The sequence below is a fragment of the Mastomys coucha genome, unplaced genomic scaffold (assembly GCF_008632895.1).
Source record: "Mastomys coucha isolate ucsf_1 unplaced genomic scaffold, UCSF_Mcou_1 pScaffold1, whole genome shotgun sequence".
In the NCBI taxonomy this organism is placed as follows: domain Eukaryota; kingdom Metazoa; phylum Chordata; class Mammalia; order Rodentia; family Muridae; genus Mastomys; species Mastomys coucha.
In genome coordinates this window covers 77,814,945-77,837,919 of record NW_022196891.1, presented here as the reverse complement: position 1 = coordinate 77,837,919, position 22,975 = coordinate 77,814,945, and the positions used below count along the sequence as shown (strand labels likewise).

General features: G+C 49.4%; 2 protein-coding genes across 3 annotated transcripts; both read right to left on the bottom strand.

Annotated features, from left to right (window-relative positions):
• Positions 1-119: 119 nt before the first annotated feature.
• Pycr2 (pyrroline-5-carboxylate reductase 2) lies at positions 120-4,025 on the bottom strand. Of its 2 annotated transcripts, none has more exons than XM_031391230.1 (7): positions 3,768-4,025; positions 3,486-3,556; positions 2,403-2,582; positions 2,059-2,280; positions 1,732-1,824; positions 1,468-1,631; positions 120-751 (listed from the first exon to the last, which is right to left on the bottom strand). In XM_031391230.1, exons 1-7 carry the CDS (start codon positions 3,832-3,834, stop codon positions 586-588), a joined length of 963 nt encoding a protein of 320 aa, XP_031247090.1. In that variant the 5' UTR covers positions 3,835-4,025; the 3' UTR covers positions 120-585. The 2 variants fall into 2 exon arrangements, with proteins under 2 accessions (XP_031247090.1, XP_031247091.1); XM_031391231.1 differs by having other exon boundaries at positions 3,727-3,814.
• Positions 4,026-8,532: 4,507 nt separating this feature from the next.
• On the bottom strand, positions 8,533-14,978 carry LOC116071422 (left-right determination factor 2). Its single transcript, XM_031342924.1, has 4 exons — positions 14,654-14,978; positions 13,701-13,947; positions 13,264-13,509; positions 8,533-10,170 (listed from the first exon to the last, which is right to left on the bottom strand). Exons 1-4 carry the CDS (start codon positions 14,901-14,903, stop codon positions 9,807-9,809), a joined length of 1,107 nt encoding a protein of 368 aa, XP_031198784.1. The 5' UTR covers positions 14,904-14,978; the 3' UTR covers positions 8,533-9,806.
• Positions 14,979-22,975: the final 7,997 nt, after the last annotated feature.

Below are 22,975 nucleotides of genomic sequence, written 5' to 3'. Positions count from 1 at the left end.
GGGGAGGAGAAAAGAGGGGAGGGGAGGGGAGGGCAGAGGAGGAGAGGGGAGGGGAGGGGAAGCAGAGACAGGATTGCCACAAGTTGAGGTCAGCCTGGGCTACACAGTGAGACTGGAACTCAAAAATAAATAAGATTTTTATTAAAGCAGCCCTGAACACCACCTTCTAATGGGACACCTGGACAGAAGAGTTAAGCAGAAGGTCCCGGGGCTCCCCACACTTCCACTGCAACACCAAGCCACATGCTTCTTTTGCATGTTTTTAATTCCGAGGATTCCCGTCTCCTCTCACCTCACCTGGAGGTCAAACTGAACCACCCTTGGATCTAACTAAAGTTCTCCACAGACTTCTGCTGGGGGTGGGGGGGATGCTAATTCCAGGGCCTCCACCTCTCTCAGAGAGGCATGCTGGGCTATCTGGCTTCTGGCATCAGCGGCCTCTTCAGAGGCACCTTCTGCCATGGGACAAGAGAAAGACTCAGTGGCACCAGGTGACCAGATCTAAGCAGCTTCACCCCCAGCCCCTCCCTGTCCTGCAGGGGACAGGAACACCGCACAGGGGACAGGGACACCCCACAGTCCTCCTCAGTCCTTCTTGCTTCCCTGGGCGGGGTTTCTTGTAAGGAGTTTTCCAGAGCTAGGTGGGGCCAGTGTGGACACCGTGGGGGACTCCAGCTTCACTCTGTCAAGGAGGGTCTTCTTTAGGGCAGCAGGGGACACCTTTTCTTGGTCAGCCATGGACTGCAGCTCTCTGTAAACAAAGCCCCACCAGGAAGATGATAAACCTTGGAGGCAGAGCTTTGAGCCTCCCCCAATCTTGCCCCAGACTCTCAACCTGACACCACCAAGACTCAGAATCCCAAACCAGAGAAGCTCCAAGCTTCTTAAGAGTCTTACTTAACTTACTGGGGGTAGCACCGTCACCTCGTGCGACCCAAGCTAGGTACAGTGTTCTAGTGATATCTGTGACCACACAAGAAAAAAACTATGGGAAGTTACAGGGTTTGAAGACAGTCAGGAGTTGAACCCCGCCTCCTTCATTTAACTATTGGATCTTTTTGTTTTGTTTTGTTTTTCCAGACAGGGTTTCTTTCTCTGTGTAGCCCTGGCTGTCCTAGAACTCACTCTGTAGAACTGGCTAGCCTGGAACTCAGAAACCCACCTGCCTCTGCCTCTGCCTCGAAAGTGCTGGGATTAAAGGCGTGCGCCACCACTGCCCAGCTTAACTGTTGGACCTTGAATGCTCCTATCTACAAATCAAAGTTAATCACAGCTATCAGAAATGCTCTAAGAACTGAGTAAAGAAACAAAGTGGCAAAACCGTGGCTAAAGGAAGCTTAAAACCATGGCTACCAACAAAGCACAGACTCTGACACCACTCACGGAATCTTCAGGAGCAATACCAGCCCACCCCAACCTAGGCTGGAAACAAAAGAACTCAGGCTGGGGAGAGCGGGTCACACCCACCTCGTTCGGATACAGGAGGCCTCAACTGCATTGATGAGCAGAGAGCGGAAGCCCCCACTCTCCAGGAAGTGCAGGGCATGGATAGTGGCCCCCCCGGGGGAGCAGACGTTGTCCTTGAGCTGGCCTGGATGGTCCTCTGAGTCCAGCAGCATCTTAGCTGCTCCCTGAAGCACAAAGCAGCATCAGACCCAGCCTACACCCAGCTCAGCACCCTTCCCCCAAAACACAACCCTAAGCCGAACACGCAAGCGCAAAGACACTAACCAGCAACGCCTGAGCTCCCAGGCGGACTGCCAGGCGCCGTGGCACGCCCATCTTCACCCCGCCGTCGGCCAACGCATCCAGGGCCATAAATGCCTGTGGTGGAGATAGACACTCTCTGAACCAGGAAACAAGCATCCGCGCACCCGCACGCCAAAGGCTGCTTTCTCCGGTGACTGGAACTAATCCTAAAGGTGACTGGAACTAATCCTAAAGGTCAGCTCCTTCCGCCAGCCATGCCCAAGAGATGTGCCAGCTGCCCTCTCTTGCACCAGCCCCTCCTGCTGCCTAGGATTCACGTGAGCCAGAGGGCAAGTGAGGACCACTCACATAGGCAGGCCCGCTGCCGCTGAGCCCCGTGATAGCATCGATGAGGTCTTCTTCCACCTCGGTGCAGAAGCCCACACTGCTCATGAGCTGTTCCAAAAGCTTCCCGTCTTCCACCAGAGCATGGGTGCCCGTAGCATACACAGTGGCCCCCTCTCGGACCACCACAGGCGTGTTAGTCATGCAGCGGATCACTTTGGGGGCCGGCTGGAAAGCCATCAGCTTCTAGAGGAGGAGAGCAAACCAACTGAGTGTCCAGGGCACAGCTCCCTCAGGTCTGACCCATCAGCAGCCATTCCCAGGCCCCGCCCACACACACACACAGTGGCCACCCCGGGCATCAGCACCTTCTCCACAGAACTGATGGTGACGCCGGCTGCACACGAGACCACGATGTGCCTCTCCTGTACGTCGGCCCCAATCTCATCCAGGATGAAGGGGATAATGTGGGGCTTCACAGCCAGGAACAAGACGTCACTGTGCCGCACAGTGTCCTTATTGCTTCGGGTCAGATTCACACCCATCTTCTGCGGTAAGGAGAAGGGGACCCTGTCGAGAGTGCTAGGTAATGAATACTGCCGAGCCCCACGCCACCCATGGAACAGACGACCCTCTCTGTCAGCTGCAGCCGACACTCTGTTCTGTGCCTTCAGGGCTCTGTGACTATCCCTACGTGACAGCTTTCCATTCCTGCCCCTGGGCAAGTAAGTACAGATGTTCCAAGGCAAGATTCCTCCACAATGGCTGGAAAAGCGGCTGTCCCTTCAACCCCAGCAATCTCACACCTCTGCCAGGTGAGAGAGAACTGATGGCAAGAGCTGAACACCCAGAACCCCGAAGCAGAGCTGCAAAGCCCGCTCCCAACCTAGCCGCTGTCTACCTGAGTGACAAGCCTCCACGGGGCCCCCTCTAGGGCTCTGCGGTGACTATCAGGGCCCTACAGGGTTGGGGACATAAACCTGTACTAGGCACAAACACCGTCTATAGCTGCTTCATCTGTTGACCTGTCCCACATTGGCCAGATGTTACAAGACTGGGGACAGTAAGCTTTATTGAGAGAAACTAAGTAACTCACCAAGTCCCCTCCCAACGCTGTCATCTACAACAGCAAAGGCTACAGTAAAAGGGAAAAAGCCTCGTAAGCAGACTTTCCCAGACTTGGAAGCCAACGCGGACTATGCAGTGAAATCCAAAGCCGACTAACAAACAAAAAGAATCTTTCTTATAAGCCTACTTTCACCTCAGTTCCTGGATTCGACACTAACTTTGCCTGGGGGGCTCCCACCACACAAGGTTGCCTCAAGAGAAGGTGGAGGGCTTATAATGATGACTTCCCGAGGGGAGGGTCAGAGCCGGCCAGACTCAGGGCATCTCGGGACACACGTTTCCTGGGCCTCTACCTCTTGCCCACTCCCCTCCATCTCTCCTACCCTGAGCGCAGACACAGTGGGCAGGTCCATTTCCGGGGAGCTGGCTATTATCTTGTGAGCCGACAGGACGCCTACAGAGAACAAAGTTTTTCAACCGTGGATCATGGCCCAAATCATGCAGCCCATCAATGGAAGCCCACAGCAGTTCCAGCAGAGCCGGCCTCCGACGCTATGCTCCAACCAGATGGAGGCAAATCTACCATCCATTCACATTCACTCACCCACCCACTCAGTCACTCACTCGTTCACTCTGGCGAGACGGAAGGCTGACCACGCGCTCACCCGCGGCCGTGAAGCCCCGCGCCAGAGCACAGGCCAGCTGGCCCGCGCCGATGAAACCCACGCTCATGGCCGCAGGATCCCGGCGAACGCCGACCCGGAGACACTGGGAATCCCGGGCTCAGTATCCACGCGTGGAAAAGGACGGATCCGAACTGCTCGGAACAGCAATTCAAACCGGGATGCACCTGATGAACGGCTAGGCAGGCCCCAAGAATCGCAGAGCATCCACCGCCAAACACGCAGCCTCCGGTTGGCCACGTGTCGCAGACAACCAATCCGAAGCTGGGATCTTAGTGCGGACCAATCGGCAGCGCCGCCAGGCCCGTGCGCCCGCCTCCTGCTGGCTCCCGCGGGTGGAACCTGTAGGAGCTTGTCTGCGTGGACCTGCCTGGGGCGCTGGAAACTCCTGGTTAGGAGAGTCGGTTTCTAACTCTGGTCTAGGAGCGAGATCTCCAAAACGCCTGTTAGAGATGAACTCCACGTGGACACCAGGCTACAGCTAGCCGGCTTCGGCATGCTCCTTCCGGAGCAGAACTGGGTAGAAAAGACGAACTATTAGATCATGATTTGTTGATGTGGTTAGGGATTTCCTTAAAGCGCTGCTTGCACTGCCTGTTTGCCAAGCATGACTTCTCTTGCTACCCGGAACAGAATGACCTGGAGAAAGAGCTGAGACCATGAGAAATGACTGCCACTTTTTGGTTTGTGTGACGTCTCGCTTGTTTGCCCACCCCACCTTGTGGTTTTAGAGTATATAAAGAGACCCAGCACCGAAGCCTTTCAGGAGCTGTCCTGAATCAACAAGGACGTCTCCTCTCTTCCATTAGTCTTGTATTGTTTATTTCAGAAAGATTCTTGAAACACGTCCAGACGCACTGGAGGGCGCCGGAACGACCACAAGTTGGGTTTGACTTTTGGAGAGTGTGTCACTATATAGCCCAGGCTGGTCTCGAACTAGTGACCTTCCTGACTCATCCTCTTGAGTAATGGGATTATAAGCGTGTAGAACATAGCATAAATTTCTATAGTATACAAATCATAAGCAGCTTCCCAATACCACCAAAACGTTATTTTACACAAGATTTTAACGTGTATTTATTCCACTAATGGATGCACCTTTTGAGCCAAGTTCTGGAGATACTGTGGTAAACAAACAGTTAAAGTAGAACGGCCTTTTTTTTTTTTTTTTTTTTTTTTTTTTGCCTGAGTCTCTTGCTTTGTTGCCCAGTCTGGGCTTAAGTTCCTGGTAAGTCTTCCTAGAAGCGGAAACTACTTGCATATTATCTGTCTTCTTGTAGTCTGCTACACTGAGGTAGATGAATGCCTACCATCCCACCCTGCCATTTGGGACACACCCTCCAGAAGGGCCCTATCCTGACCCTGCTGTCCTGCCCTGGGGAGTCCTCATATCTGGTGTCTGTCTCAAAGGCATTCCTCCCTCCTCCCTCCCTCCTTCCTGTGTTCTCGGCCTCCTTGTCTTTTTTATCAGGGCCTCAGGGCCTTCCTCTTGTCTTATCCTGAAGTAACAGGTCTGTACCTTGTGAGAACTAGGAAGATCTAGGCGATGGAACAGAGCACTGAGGTGTCCCTAGCTAGAGGATTGCCAGTCTCTGGCAGCCAGCCCCACCTCACCTTTGTTTATTGCACAGGAATATGTCTATTACCTAAAAACTAGATTCAGTAGAAAGCTGTCTTTTTGTTTTTTACTTTTCCAGTACTTCAGATGGAACCTGGGCCTTTTACACATCAGGCATGGGCTTACCCTTGACCCGCACTTCAGCACCGTCTTCAGCCTCACCACCTAAGGACAACCAATATGACTTTTTTTTTTCTTTTTTGAGAATACCTCTATATTTCCTTTTCCCACACAATGAGGGCATGTTTGTTTGTTTGTTTGTTTGTTATATGTAAGTACACTGTAGCTATCTTCAGACACTCCAGGAGAGGGCATCCGATCTCACTACAGATGGTTATGAGTCATCCTGTGGTTGCTGGGATTTGAACTCAGGACCTTCGGAAGAGCAGTCAGTGCTCTTAACCGCTGAGCCATCTCGCTAGCCCCCACAATGAGGACATCTTAAAATAGATTTTAGGGGGCTGGCGAAATGGCTCAGCGGGTAAGAGCACTGATTGCTCTTCCAAAGGTCCTGAGTTCAAATCCCAGCAACCACATGGTGGCTCACAACCAACCTTAATGAGATCTGACGCTCTCTTCTGGTGTGTCTGAAGACAGCTACAGTGTATTACGCCAGAGTGAGCAGGGCCGGCAGAGGTCCTGAGTTCAATTCCCAGCAGCCACACACATGATAGCTCACGGCCATCTATCTGTACAGCTACAGTGTACTCATACACATAAAATAAATTAAAAAAAAATAAAAAATCTCTAAAATAGATTTTAATCTTGATGCCTTTGTTAGGACAGTCCAGTGAGATAGGTCAGGGCAGGTTGAGCAGATCTTGGAGGCAGAGTCAGGGAGTTTGAGAGTTCTAGGACAGTCTGCCTTGAAAAAATGAATTAGAGTTCCAGTTTATAGCTGGAAGGCTGGGAATATAGCTCAGTCGGTAGCGTGCATGGACCAGGCTCCTTCCCCCACACTGCATAACCCAGGAGATGGAGCAATCTCAGCATTTGACAGGCTGCTTATAAGGGTCAAAAGTTCAAGGTCACCCTGGGCTATACAGCCTGCCTCCAGACAAACAAACAAAAAGACTAGACAACACTATTTCATGCATAGAACAGACTAAAATAAACAATTTTATAGACAAAACTGATGGAACTTTTTATCTTTGGATTTTGCAACTATCTCATGCAAACCAAAGGATATGTATGTAGTGTGGCTAAATATAAGACTGAAGTAAACTGGGCCACAGGAGTGGCACAAGCCTTTAGACCCAGTCCTCTGAAGGCAGAGGCTGACAGATCTCTAAGACTGAAGCCAGCCTTGTCTACAAAGTGAGTTCCATGACAGCCAGGACTGCAAAAGACATAGAACCCTATTTCAAACAAACAAACAAACAAACAAACTATACAAACAAATACAAAATTGAAAAATTAAAAGTCCCACTTCAAACGGAGTTTGGCTTACTGCCTCTGTATTTATCTCCTTCTCTTAAGAAGGAAATAGAGTTTTGTGGGGTTTCTTTTTTCCTGTAGAGTGTAAAAAAAATATTTGTTCATAGCAACTTGGGAAATGAAGACAGCCCAAAGAAAGACTTGACAAGTTTGGCTTTACCATGGAAAAGATCCTTTCTGAGGAGAGCAAGAGCAGACGGGTTCAGAGCGCCACCTAGTGTTAAGGAACTAGAAGTGGCTTTAGACTCCTTACTCCAGTTAAGGCAACAACAAAACCAGACAGGAAAAGCATATTTACTTAATCTCTACCCTTCCCTTGCTACTAACAAGGAATCTGCTCTTCTCGCTGTCCAGTTGTGGGAAGAACTGCTTTAAAAAGTGTTTTTGTTGATGTGCGTGAGTAATTTGTGTGCTTGTATGTCCGTGTATCACATGTGTGCCTGGTACCCACAGAGGCCCGAAGGACAATGTTGGATCCTGTGGAAACTGAGTTACACACAATTGTGAGCTGCCATCTGTATGTTAGGAATTGAACCTGGATCCGCTGGAAGGGTGCTTAGCCATTTCCCATCCCCAAGGATGGCTTTAAAAAATAAAAAAAATAAAACAGTCTAGCACATCAATAAGTTACTGTAGAGCTAGGGGGATGGCTCAGTGGATAAGAACACAAGGACTTCTCTTCTGAAGGTCCTGAGTTCAAATCCAAGCAACCACATGGTGGCTTACAACTGTCTGTAATGAGATCTGACGCCCTCTTCTGGTGTGTCTGAAGTTGGCTACAATGTACTTATGTATAGTAATAAATAAATCTTTTGAAAAAAAATAAGTTACTCTAGTCAAGATTCAAAGGACGAGTCTCTGTGCACTAGTTACAAGAATTTATTTATTTATTTATTTATTTTTCGAGACAGGGTTTCTCTGTGTAGCCCTGGCTGTCCTGGAACTCACTCTGTAGACCAGGCTGGCCTCAAACTCAGAAATCCCCCTGCCTCTGCCTCCCAAGTGCTGGGATTAAAGGTGTGCACCGCCACTGCCCGGCTGTTTTGTTTTGTGTAAATTAATTTAAATATCACTTGTCAGGGTCCAGCCTTTACACAATTCTCAACTGGATGCAGGGATATCTAGAAGACGCATAATAAACAGACACAGACAACTTTTCAGGTACACACTGACAGGCAGCCAGGCAGTGGTGGTGCATGCCTTTAATCCCAGCACTTGGGAGGCAGAAGCAGGAAGATTTCTAAGTTCGAGGCCAGCCTGGTCTACAGAGTGAGTTCCAGGACAGCCAGGGCTACACAGAGAAACCCTGTCTCGAAAACAAACAAACAAACAAACAACAAAAAACTGACAGGCAATTTTTCAAGGCTTAAAATTGCTCTCTCTCTCTTTCTATCTGTCTATCTATCTGTCTATCTATCTCTCTATCTATCTCTTGCGCTCTGTTCTCTTTTCTTGCTCGATCTCGTGCTTGAAGCTCAAGGCTCGAGGCTGCATGCGTTTTGCATTCTCCTGCACACTCTGCTTTTCTCCTGTGTGCTTTTCTTTTCTCGAACTCCCACACTCCTACACACCCCTTTCACTCACACACACACTCTTCACACACACCACACACACTCTCCTCACACTCTCCCCACTCCACGTACACCGCATGCACACCCCACTCTCTCTCCATTCGATGACTCACTCTCTCGACTTTTTCTTGCCCCAGTCTTTTATTGTTACTCCAAAGGCAGGTAGAAAAAAAAAAAAAACATTGTATACTCATTGCCAAATCAAATTCAAGAGAATAACCACATCCCACAAAAAAAATCAAGAATTATAGTTGTTCCCCAAAGTTTCAAGCTTCCCCTCTTTCCAGGCCTGTGGCCAAAATAACAATAATTGCAAACTTGTCATTATTTAAATTTTAACTTTAACTTATTATACTTCAGAGCTCAGAGCTCCGAGGCCAGCTACTAGCATTTTCTTGTGAAGTTCTAATGATAAATGACATGGGCAAAGCTGCCAGGCAGTGGCCAGAAAGTCAGGTTAACCCTTAAGTCAGCAATCCCGCTAGCTTTCTGCTGCTGCACATTGCACACAATGACTCTCCTAAGAGTCCCAGTGTTTTGACTTAGTTTTACTAATATAAGATTTTATGTATTCTATACTTTCTTATCCAGGAGCCACTCTCAAATGTTGTGCAAAACTTATTTCATAACTTCAATAGCTTTTTCCTTTCTCAGGCTCCCCGGGTTGGCTCTGTTTCACTTTCTAATCATTTCTTCAATAATTTCTTTGCAAGTCAAGCATTAATCTGAAACTACCCTTGTGCAGTTATTACATTGTTTCCAAGATGAGAACACACAGCATGCACCTGGGCCATTAGGACTGTGCCGTGCTATGCCCCTATGCCTCAATTTTTAATTGTTTAAGAATCATTACATCAAGGAAACTAGAGTTTCACAGAATTCACCAGGGCAGAAGGAGAAGGGAGTAGGAAAGTCAGATATAATAGAATAATTATGCACACCAAGACCAACTAAAAGGCAATCAAGCATGAAAGAAATCTATACAGCCGTTGTCCAGGGCTAAGGTTAGGAGAAATGGGAACAAATGTTTTTTATAAGGAGCTGCCACAGGCTTCTGAGATGTCTCCCATAGCCTGCTGTGCATAATCCCTGGCATGGTATGCTGTCCCCAGCAATCACTGTGTGAAAGTAAAGTTCTCACTATAGGGTTTTGTTGCACACTTAGCTAAGAACTGGCCAGAAAACAGACTCAGCTGGGGAACCTGTTCACTGCATAGCCACGTCCTCGGTTTAGTGGGGCTGGGGTGTCCTACTGGAGTGACATGATTTACCCATGTAAGTGCTTAGATGGGGTGATGGACAAGAAAACCAAGACGGGAGAGACTGTAGGGCAAAGGTCAAATGTGGGCACCAAGTTAGGACCAGGTAGCTAGCTCACTGAGAAGAGAACTCAGACTACAGATCTATCCCCCTGGGAATGAGCGCCCCATCGGATGCACAACTACAGGTCTGCACCCTCATGTTGGGCAGGCTGACCACCTGAGGCCTGGTCCTGCCACCCTCCTTCATGCTGACAAGCACGGGGAGGGAGGTCATCTCTGAAGCAACGCACTGCCGAGGCCCCAGAAATGGCCATCCGATGGTCAGGGACTCTGGTAGCTGCAGGCAGCTGCCCACGCATTCGTAAGTCAGGAACCCTGGGGGTTCCAAAACCCAGTTCTCGGCCCACTTCATCCCCTGCAGGTCCAGGTACATCTCCTGGCGACAGCATCGGGTGCCTTCAGTCACTGGTGCCTCTGGGTCACAGTTGCCTTGAGCTCTACAGGGGTGAGAGATCAAAGGTCACCTGACAGGGCAGGGGAAGGAGTCCTACCAACCATGTCCTATGGTATTCAAAGAGAACAACTGTGAAGGTTAAAGAACAAATAAATGTCTAGAACATAAGGTGAGCTAGCTGCTTATTAAGAGTCTTGGTATGCCAGGGCTAAGTATGGCCTGTTATCTCAGGTGGTATTTGTACTTCGTCCTCAGAGGAAACCTGAAGGAAGTTCTAGTCTTAGCCTTGTTGTACCCGAGGACACTGACACCCAAAGGTGCTCAGTGACGTGACAGAGGACCGGTGGAAAGCAGAGCCAGATGGAGCTAACTTCACAACAAAGGTCCGGTCTGAAGCAACTTGTCCTTGGTGACCAATGTCCATGGAAGACGGCCTCCAGAAAGCCCAAAGATACCAAAACGGTAGAGCCTGTACATAGGACCTATGCACACCCTCCTATAATAGCCTAATAAAGTCAGGTATGGTGATGCTTGCCTTTAATCCCCCTCACACTCGGGAAACAAAGACAGATTGATCTGTACATTTGAGGACAGACTGATCTATACAGAGTTCCAGGCCAGCTACATAGTGAGATCTGAAAAGGGTTTTAAAGTACATGCTGCTGGACCTGGTGATGCATGCCTGTAATCCCAGCAGTAAGGAGGTGAAGATAGGCAGGTCAATAGTTCATGGTCATCCTGAGCTATGTAGAGAATTCAAGAGCAGCCTGAACTATATGAGACCCTTGCCCCAAAATACAAAACAAGAACTGGGCAGATTGCTCAATGGGGAAAGATCACAAATATGAGAGCAGCCTGAGTTCAAATCCCTAGTGCCCACAGAAGGCTAGCAGTGTAGTATGTGCCTTAGTAATCAATATGCCCCTAAAGTAAAATAGAAGGTAGGGTCAGGAGAACCCCCAGAAGCTTGCAGCCAAACTTCATGCCAAGTAACAAGAAGCCCCTCTCTCAAACAAGACCTAAGGTACACTGACATTCAAGGTCATCCTTTGACTACCACATGCCTGCTATGGAACAAGCACAACACACACACACACACACACACACACACACACACACACACACACATATATATATATATATATATATATACACACACACATACATACATACCGCACCCATACACACACATATGTATATATACTGTGCACACACACATATACACATCATACATATACACCACATACATGCCACACATACACACTATACACACATACATACACATACCACATATGCACACACCACGCATATATACATGTACCACACACATATACATACATACATACCACACATATACACTACACACACACCATACATCCCACACATACATATACCACATATACAAACACCACACACATATATACATCACATATACATACACATGCACACATGCACCATACATAACACATACCACATATATACATACATGCATACACATATGCACAACATATATGCATGCATACACATATACACAAACCACACATACACACATGTGTACATGCTTTATACATCATACATATAACATATATGCACTTACACCTACACACACACATCACACATACCACACATACACACTACACACACACCACACACATATCACACATACCATATACATGCATACACATATACACACACCATACATACCACATATGCATATATACTTCACACACCACACATACCACATATATGCACACATACTTCACACACCACACATACCACATATATGCACACATACTTCACACACCACACATACCACATATATACACACACAAATACATATACACACCACACATACATACCACATACATGTACATACTCACCACACATACACACTACAGACACACCACACATATCACACATGCACACATACTTCACACACCACACATACCACATATATGCACATACAACACACATACCACATATGTGCACACGCAAACACATACACATACCACACATGCATACCATACACATGTACACACTCACTACACACATACCATACACACCACATACATGTATACACATATACATACCACATATACCACACATGCACACATACTTCACACACCACACATACCACATATATGCACACACACATACACATGCCACATATATGCACACATACACATACACACACCACACATACATACCACACACCACACATACCACACACACCATACATACCACACACATGCATACATATACACACACACCACACATATACACATATGTACACATACTTTACATACCACATATATGCACACATACCCACACACCCACACCTACATACATACACTATAATGCTTCTCAGGAGGAGCAAGCAAGATGGGGAGTAGAGAATGCTATGATAAAGATACAATGTATATATGTATAAAATTCCCCAAAAATAATTTTTCACAACAAAAACAAAGAGTATATGCAGGGAAGGCAAGATAGCTTAGCAGGTAAAGAGCTTGCCATGCAAGACTGATGATCTGAGTTGGATTGGATCCCTGGAACCCACATAAAGGTGACAGTAGAACACAGTGCACAGAGCTGTCTGCTGACCTCCACAAGCACACAGGTCCACAGAACACACATGCACAATAGTGGCAAATACAAATGTTTAAGTTTATGCCTAATAAGATGGGTTTTGTTGGTTTGTTCTGTTTTTAGTGTTTGGTTGGTTGGTTGGGTTGGGTTGGTTTGGTTTGGTTTGGTTTGGTTTTGGTTTTGGTTTTCTCTGTGTAGCTTTAATTATCCTCTGTAGACCAGACCGGCCTCAACTTCAGGGATCTGCCTGCCCTTTCTTAAGTGTGGGATTAAAAGCACCCGCCACCAACATCTGTCTTGCAGCTAAAAACCTTCAAAGACTTATTCATGAAGGGATGAATGGAAATCGAATGTTATAATTCAATATTATAATATCATTTCTAAACGCACCACTGGAAAATATATTGTAGGTAGGAATGGCTCATCTCCTGGGGCATCCTACAAAGTCCACACCTGAGCCGGTACAAAGACTCGGCAGGGATGGGGGTAGGGGAGGGGGGATCCGGTCTCGGTCTATTGCATCCCTAGCCACCCAACTCCCGCCTACCCGTAGTCCTTGAGGTCCAGCGTGTGCAGCTCCAGCTGTGGCTCGCCCTGCCCCTTGCTGTCCGGTGTCCCCTGCGCCGCGAACCGGACCAACTTGTGTGCGCTCCAGGTCCCTGGTCCAAGGTACTCCCTCTGCACCGACACCTGGAGCAGCAGCGGCTGCCTCGGCCGGCTCAGCTGCTGCCAGAAGTTCACGGCCTCCGTCACGTCGAAGGCCTTCCAGCCGCTCTCGAGGATGGACACGAGCCTGAGAAACAGCAGGGCGCGTCAGGCGAGGGAACTGGCAGGCTGTTAGGGGGACCCTGGAGGAGTCTGTCCCGTCAGGTACCCACGCTATCATCTGCTGCTCCCCTCCCCCTCCAGGGCCAGCCCCCGCACTTTCCAACTCTCCCAACACACACACACACACACACCAGCAGCAGCAGCAGCATCCCCTACCTGGAGTCGATAAGGGCAGTGCGGTTGGAGCCATCCTCACGGACTCTCAGCCACTCGATGGTGACCCGAGCCCGGGCGCTGTGTGGGGACAGCCTCTCATACCTCCGGAGAGCTGTTCTGGGCACAGGCTCCTGGAAAAGCCGCAGCACGGCCTGCACCAGCTCGCTGTTAGGTGGCAGCCGCTGCTCCATGCCGAACACTAGCAGGTGAGTGGAGGCGTCTGACACCAGGAACCTGCCTGCCACCTCTGTGGACAAAGACAGAGTCAGCTGGACCTCTACAGGTACCACAAGACCTCTAGGATGGCAGAGCCACTGTGCTTGGAGTAGGCTAGGACAGAGAGAACCTTTCCAGTTCTGTGCGTTTTTAAAAATCTCCAGGAAGAGCTTGTTCACTAAGCCTCCCCAGCCAAGCACAAAAGAGCGCTGGGACCCAGAAGGAATGAGAATCCGGTCGTTACAGGAGCCTGGCCTTGGGTCTAACTTTCCTTAGGTCTGACCCCAGCCCTAACAGGGAGAGGCTCCATCTAGGCTCCTGCATCTCACCAGCGTCTATACCGTTCTCAAGATGCTGGCGGTTTTGTTTGCTTTTAACCCAAAGTAGCTTCAATCCATAATTCACTTCAGTGTTTGTAGCACAATCTACAGTCAGCCACTGTCCCAGATGGTCCTAGAGGGTGACCCCAGAAGTCACACTACTGCCTCCAGAAGAACTGGGCCCTTGCTACATCTACCCATACCCCATTATCCTGCTTTTCCCTGCTCTCCTCTCCTCTCCTCTGAGTCTGGGTCTTGTCACTCCAGCCTGATGTACCTCCTCCCGGCCTTGAGAATCCTCAGTACAGTACATGTTCGAACCCCTCAACACACACAAAGAAAGGATCCACATCACCAGAGTGGGCGTGGTCGGTCTGCCCAGTCTAGAGACCCGGGACAAGTCGGAAGAGCTCTCACCTCGAAAGTTCTGGCTGAACCTCTTGCCTCGGGAGCGGTCAGCATGACTTCTCTGCAGCAGGGCTACATACTGGGACCTCACATGGGTAGGGATGGCCATCTTCTCCACATCCGCTCTGTCCAGGGTCGGGGCCTGGCTGAGCTGCAGTTGCTGCAGGAGACTGCTCAGGACCCGTTCCTCCGTCATCGCTGCCCCAGGGCCAGCCAGGGGCAGTACCCAGAGTGCCCAGCAAAGCCACAGGGACTGCATGGTGCCACCCAGGAGGAACCGTGGCTATGTGTGTCCTTAAAGTGCCCTGGAAAGCTCTTGGGACCTAGATGGTCTGCGGAGGGCTGGCACTGGCCTTCTTTATAGTTGGCCCTGGGGTGGGGGGCAGGGAGGAAAGGTCACACCCCTGGGACCTCCTGGGAACTCAGCATGAGACAAGCCCCAGAGCCCTGAGGAGGGGCTGTCTAGAAAGGGTACAGAGAGCTGTCTGGAAAACACACAGACCGGGATTTCTGTCTGTGGGGTCACTGCCTCTCAACAATACTGTTCAGGCCTGTTGGAGTTATCTGACAAGGTCACAGACTGTTTTGTGGGGACAGAGAATTCCCAGGAGGAAAAAAGAGAGTCTTTTTCACCAGCTGTGGAAGTTCTATGTTACCTGCGTAGCCATGGCTGGAAATTCAGAAAATTTCAGAAAGGAGTCTAGGTCAGGTGGATCCCCAAACTCATGCTAATCCTCTTCCCTTCACCCTCTGCATGCTAAAACTATAGCTATGTATCACCGTGCCAGACCTGTTTAAGACTCTTGGAGACATCTCCATAAGCCAGTGTAAGTCTAGATTTCTCTGTGGAGAAGCAGAGAGGGTGAAGGGTCTTGTACTTCAGCTGGCTCTCTCTGGTCACTTTCGCTGAGTCCAGGGAACTATACGCCCTTCAGTACCCCCATGGGTCCTCATTACCCACTACCCTCCCACGATAGAGGAAGATAGATGCTGCTAAGTAGAGATTTTTGGTAGCAAGGTCTCAGGAAACATGAAGCCTGCCCGCGTCTCTCTGCTCTCAGAGCGCAGTAGAATGTGCCTCTTCAGACAAGCAATTCCTTCTGGGAGTGCTCATCCACTAGACTCACACCACGAGTGCTCAGGCTCGTGCCTTGCTCATGCCACAGAATTAGGGATAGCAACCTTCCAAACACAGGCCAGATCTGCCCGGAAGCATGTCCAGTCCACAGCTGCAGGCACCTGATTGTCCCTATTTCTTCCAGCTCCTGTTTTAGAACAGCTGGATCTCGACGCTTGGTAAATTTTTATAAATTCTTGGTGCCTTGTTTTTTATCATCTAAAGAAGTAGGTGACAAGCCGGGCAGTGGTGGCGTACGCCTTTAATCCCAGCACTTGGGAGGCAGAGGCAGGCGGATTTCTGAGTTCGAGGCCAGCCTGGTCTACAGAGTGAGTTCCAGGACAGCCAGAGGGCTACACAGAGAAACCCTGTCTGGGAAAAAAAAAAAAACAGGTGACAATGACAGAAGACCCTGTACATATATGCATGCATGATACAGCAGCAGCAGACCTTGTACGAGTGTGCCAGGCCCCATCCCAAGCTGGGAGTATGGACCCACACAGCCCTTATGTGGTAAGTTTTAGCCTCAAGTGCATCGTTCAGATACTGATCAGATCACTACAGGACAACGTCACCTGTCACAGTGTTCGGTTAGAGGAGACCCTAGGATACAGATCAATGCGCCTGCCTCCTAAGGCCTCTTCTGGCTCAGAGATCTAAGTGCAAAGGGAAACCTTTTCTCTAGCCAATGGGAGGTGAGCCATGGCCATGGAGGAGCTAAGGGGCAAAGGGCCGACTGGACAGGCGCTGGGCACTGGCTTCTGGGTATGCCTTACATTCTATTAAAACGATTTCTCTCTTTCTCTCTCTCTCTCTCTTTTTTTTTTTTTAACTATTTCTGTCTTTGTCAGACAGCCCTGATAGAAGAGAAACGTCTTGGGTTCCAGGACAGCACTAACTCCGGATAGCAGCCCAAACTGTCACCACACACACACACACACAAACACACACACACACACATACACACACATGCATACACATGTGCACACACATACACACGCACATTCTCATGTCCATGTTCATATATGTAGAAGGTTTATAGTAGGAAGTGGGTGGGGCTCAGAACTTAGGAGAGAAGCAGAGATAACTCTGGTAGGGCTGAGGGTTTGTGTCTCTAAAGGCAATTGCCTAGCATTTGCAAGTCCTTGGCTTTGATCTCCACCACTTCAAAGAAAAGAAAAAAAAAACATCTGTCCCTAATCTTAATAGCATGGAAGGGGTGTGTGTGTGTGTGTGTGTGTGTGTGTTGGCTTTATTTGTTTTGAGACAGGGTCTCATTACATAGCCCAGGCTAGCCTTGACCTCAAAGTCCCTACCTCAGCCTCCCTGGTGCCAAGATTATAGGCTTGCACTACCATGCCTGCCATCGTTAACCTGGGGGTGGACAGGGAGGTTTACATTATTGTTCCCACTTTGTAGATGAAGACACTGATGCCTGAAACTGTTATGTGACCTCTCCAAGGGCAGACAATGAGTGTCAAAGTTAGGGTTACTTGAATATATATGACATAAAGTGTGGGGTCACGGGATAGGCAGGCTGAAATGAGAGGAAATTCAGAAATCCTGGCAGCTGGCCCCAGAGAGGGGAGTCCCAGAGTCCCAGACCAACGACCTAAGCTGCTTCTCAATCACTTTTCTCTCTCACCTCTGTTTCCAAGGAAACTAGGTGATGCCCCAGAAGGACTTCAAATGTCTCATTTCGGGGCTGGGGGTAGCTCAGTGGCTGGGTGCTCACCTAGCATACAGAAGGTCCTGGGTTCCATCCCCCCAGCAGAGCAAAAACAAAAAAAAAAAAAAAAAAAAAAAACTAATCCCATGCTGGAGCTCACATCTCCTAATGAGGATCCCCTGACATATAAGACCCCCGCTCTGCATCCGGCCCTAACAGGCCCTTGACAAACATGGCTTTCTTCAAAAGGAACGCGCCGCTGCCTTCCTTTGCAAGTGATTAACAGGGAAGGGGCTTGATAGGATGCTAACATTTGGGGCTTTCCTCAGGCCAAACGGCACAGAGGTGTCACATTTACAGGCAACCAGAACCTGTGGTCCTTAGTCCCTGGAAGCTCTTCTGGGCTGGTGTGCCATAGATATGCAAGAGTCCACTACCCTTGCAATGGGCGAGAGGAAACCCTGTGACTTATCATTACACCCACGGCCCTGCTGTGTGGTTCAGTAAGACCTTCTGTCCCAGAGCCAAAGGACAGGCATCTGTGGCGGTTGCCTTCCTTACTGATGCACACTGGGGTTCTCTACTGCCACCTCATGGACACTTTGGGTCTGAGGCCCTCTGAGGCTCCTTTGAAAGGTCAATTTTCAGAGATGATAGTAGAAGGTGGGGGACCCTTTCTTTCCTACATTCCTGCTTCTCCAGAGGTCTTCTGGGTGCTTCTCCCCTGGGACAGAACCCAGTTCGGAATTGGGCCCTGAGTAGAACAGGAACTGCATAGTCATTATTTGGCCTCTCTAAGGACCTGGAATAGGGCATCTCAGCTTTCTGAGTCCGGCTTCTGCTTTGCAGAGGGCCTGCATACATAAGTGTGTTCCCTCGCCCCAATAAAAACACCTTTTCGTTTGTTTGTTTGTTTAAGATTTGCTTATTTTATGTATGTGAGTAAATTGTGGTTCTCCTCAGACACACCAGAGGAGGGCGTCGGATCTTATTACAGACGGTTGCAAGCCACCACGTGGTTGCTGGGAATTGAACTCAGGACCTTTGGAAAAAGAGCCATCTCTCCAGCCCATAAAAACGCCTTTTTTCAAGTTAAAAAAAAAAAAACAAAAACCTGGGATACCCGGGAGTCGCCTTAGGGACTTGGAATCCCTGAGAACTGAGGCTGAACTGAACCCTTTCCCGGGTTTCTCCTAGGGTGAGCTCTAGGGGCATGCACAGGTGACCCACACTGGGAAACTGAGCCCCCTTCCCAATTTAGGGAACGCTCCCCGAAACTCGGGAGACTGGAGATGTTCAGTACCAAGGAAGGACTGGTCTAGACGAGGCCACTTCTCTCCCCTGCTGGTTTGTAGAACCAGACATCTCAGAGCAGAAATCCAGACAGTGTAGATGATACAGAGAAAAGAGTATCAGAGGAGCCGCAGCATCCCAGGGCATCACAGGACTGCAGACACTCAAAGGTCACAGCTCTTCCCCCCCTCCTCAAACCAAGTCTGCTGCTGGCTTTATTGGCAGTGCCATCCATCAGCTCAGGCAGCTTGGGAAGTCAGACGGCTCAGGGTCCAATGGGGGCAGGGCAGTGTAAGAAGCAGACAGAAAAACAGAGGGTCAATCTCCCAGACTCTATCTTCCTAAGACTTCTGGATGTGGATTCCCAGCAGCCCTCAGAGTTCAGTTGGGGGAAATACAGTAATTGGGCAATTAGCCACTGCCCAAAGAAGGCTGCAGATGTGGATTAGGAGACTTACAAAGGGCAGATAGCTCAGGCCCGGGCGATGGTGGCTACTTTTGTCATGCAAAAGTAGGCCTCGCCCTCATATTGTGGATCTGAGTGGGACAGAGTGTCTGTGGTGGAGCCAGGTCAGGCCTGAAAGCTGAAAGCTCGTCAAACAGCACCTCCAGTCTTAGAGAGCAGAGACGCGGCTGCTCTTAAGGTTGTGTAAATCAGATCTCTCTCCCAAAGGCTTCTAAGGCAGGGACAGTCCAGACTTCTTTGAGAGGTTGCAGATGTGCCCCTTCCCCCCCCCCCCCCCCCCCCCCCCCCCCACCACCACAGCCCCGCCCCTCGGAGCTTCTACGCTGTGAAAGTTCTGAGTGGTCGCCGAAGTGCTGCGGAAAAATACAAATACTTGAGGCTACCACACGCATGTGCCTTCCTTAGGGCCAATGCACAAGCACCAATCTCCCCCCATCCCAGTTTGCTCCGTCCTCTGGGGCCCAGAGTCCAGGGCAAGTCATTCCACACAGTGGGGCATCATGGAGACCCCATGGTCACACAGGGCAAGCCACTTCTGTGCTTCGGGGTTGGCCCTGTGCCTTCCTTCCCTTTCCACAGCCTACTGTTCTGTCATTTCTCTGCCAGGCAGGTGTGTTCCAGGAGTTGACATCTGAGTCACCCGGGAGACGCGTGGCCTCCTGCACCCCAGCCTGGCCCTCTGCCTGGGTCCAGGAATCAGAAGATTCTTCTGTTAGGGTGGAGGGGACAGGGGTGTGTCAACGCGGTCAGTCCAGTGAGACAAATGTCTACGTCAGATTAGAGTGTTGGTTCCACTCGTAGACTACGCAGCCCTTCCAGAAGAGGGAGCCTCAGCATCCTAACTACCTATGATCTAAAGGAAGAAAGGGAATGGGGGAGGGGAGATACCACCTAAGGACATCAATGACCCTGACCTGAGATCTGTTTGGGGGTTTCTCTGTCCTGACCTGAGATCTGTTTGGGGTTTTCTCTGTCCTGTCTGGGAATTTGAGTAGGAACAGAGGAATAATAGTTCTACTTTCTTACGAGTCTGAACAGTACCATGTTACCTGAAAAAAAAAAAAGTATAATACTTAATGCTCCCAAGTTAACAGGGGACCTGTTGAGTTGGAATTATCTAGGGACTGAAGTAGGGCTCAATGGTAGAGTGCTTGCCTACATATGCTAAGCTCTGGGTTCACAACCTCCCCTTACTCCAACTCCAGGGAATTCAACAGTCTCTCCGGGCCTTCCTGGGCACCTGCGCGCAAGTGGTAGACAGCCACACAGATATACACACATACACTTAAATAAAATTAAAAATGAATTTAAAAGACTACACAAATCACATGGGAAATCTTTCTGGGATGTAACTCTGCTTGCCTAGCTCCAGGTCCCAGGTTCAGTTGCAGCACTGCAGATGCAGACAAAGAAGAAAGCACGGGCCCCAGAATTACCTCCATCTTCCTCTAAATTCCTGCCCCCTCACCTCCCGCCTCCTCCCAAACCCCTCTCCATATCCTTCCTTTACCTGTGGTACTTCCCACTTCTAAGACTGGCGGTCCAGGGGCTACTTTGGGCCCATCATTTCTTCCTTCCATTTCTACATGATGCGCGAGGGTCTCCACCACGCCCGTGGCCAGGCACCACTGTGACACCTTCCTCTCCCAGACAAAAATCTCCTCTGCTCAGCAGCCCAGCTCAGATCCTGGTAGCCAGCCCAAAAGCCAGCATCCTGGCCGGCTCATTTCCCCTCACCTTTCTATACCATTCTCCTCTCTAAATTTATCTAACCAGTGTGGGTATGGTGTGGTGATTGTATATGTATGAAGAGTGTGTGTGTGTGTGTGTGTGTGAGTGTAGTGTGTGTACAGTGTGGCATGAGTGTGGTATGCTGTGTGCATGCATGTGTATGTTTGTACATGTGTGTATGTGTAGTATGTGGGGTGTACGGTAAGTAAGAGTGTGGGTGTGGGTGTGTGTGCATGGTGTGGTAAGTGTGAGGTGTGGTAAGTGTGTGTGTGTGGGTGTGTGTGTGTGCATGGTGTGGTGTGTGGGGTGTATGGTGAGTAATTGTGTGTGTATATATGGTGTGGTGAGTGTGTGGGGTGTGTGTGGTAAGTGTGTGGTGTGGTGCATGTATGTGTGTGTGTGTGTGTGTAAGAGTGAGTGTAGTGTGTGTATGGTGTGGCAAGTGTGTGGTATGATGTGTGCATACATGTGTATGTTTGTGCATGTATGTGTGTGTGGTATGTGGGGTGTATGGTAAGTAAGTGTGTGGGGTGGTGTGGGAGTGCATGGTGTGATGTGAGGTGTGGTGTGTGTATATGTGTGTGGGGGGGTGTATGGTGAGTAATTGTGTGTGTATATATGGTGTGTGTGATGTGGTGTGTGTGTGATGTGGTGCATGCATGCGTGTGTGTGTGTGTGTGTGTGTGGTGTATGTGTAGTGGCATGAGTGTGGTATGCTGTGTGCATGCATGTGTATGTTTGTACGTGTGTGTGTGTGTGTGTGTGTGTGTGTGTGGTGTATGTGTAGTGGCATGAGTGTGGTATGCTGTGTGCATGCATGTGTATGTTTGTATATGTGTGTGTGTGGTATGTGGGGTGTACAGTAAGTAAGTGTGTGGGGGTGTGTGTGTGTGTGCATGGTGTGGTGTGTGGGGTGTATGGTGAGTAATTGTGTGTGTATATATGGTGTGGTGAGTGTGTGGTGTATGTGTGGTGAGTGTGTGGTGTGGTGCATGCATGTGTGTGTGTGTGTGTGTTTCTGTAAGTTCAAAGCCAGCCTGGCCTACATAGTGAGTTTCTGGACAACCAGACCTACAATAGAGAGAGACCCTGTCTCAAACAAAACAAAACATAATTCTCACTTGACAAGTTCCAGTATTATTTCCTTGGAAGTGTGAGGGATAGAACCCGGGACATAGTGCACACTAGGGGAGGCCACCGACTCCTAGCCATGCCTCAGCTCACACCATGAGTCTTGCTCCCTTCATGGAAAACTCTTTCCTGGTGTTGGCATCTCTCCTCAGCCTTCCCTGTTGGCATCTCTCCTCAGCCTTCCCTGTGACCCTTGGGTGGTGCTCCCTTCCTCCTGGCAGCAGAGACAGGCATGCCAATCTCTGGTATAGAGAAGCAGTCGTGTGTGGTCCTGCAGTCGCGTGGAAACAAACAGTACCAAGGAGGTCATCTCACACAGCCTTCTTGAGAGGGGAGATGACACAAGAGCGAAGAGAACAGACCAGGGAGGGGAGAAAATCACTGAGCAGGGAGAAGTGAGAAACTGGATACATGTGACAGCCAGGTTAAGTGGGTCTTTGTCAGAGATCAACAGGTGACACTTCTCCCTCTCAGGGCTCAGGATGGAGCCAGAGGCCGCACAGATGCTAAAGCAAAGTGCAGAGATACAATGTTAAAGCTGAAAAAGAGAAAACGAACCAAGCACAGTGGTGTAGGTAAGAACAGAAGTAAGAAGAGCCCCACTTACACAGACTCGGGAATCCTGGCCAGAGCAATGTTAACAGTACCAGGCCAGGTGGGTAGGCAGCTTGTCTATGTGATAGCCTGCACCGAGCTCTGGTTTCACCTGGCAATAAATACTGGGCCATCCCCTTCCTCCCTTGGGGATCACTTTCACCTGTCCTCACATGAGCTCTTGGCTTCGCTTTTCTCCTCCCCTCTCCTCCCCTCCCTTCTCCTCTCCTCTCCTCCCCTTCCCTCTTCTCCCCTCCCATCCCATCCCCTTCTCTTCTCTTCTCTTCTCTTCTCTTCTCTTCTCTTCTCTTCTCTTCTCTTCTCTTCTCT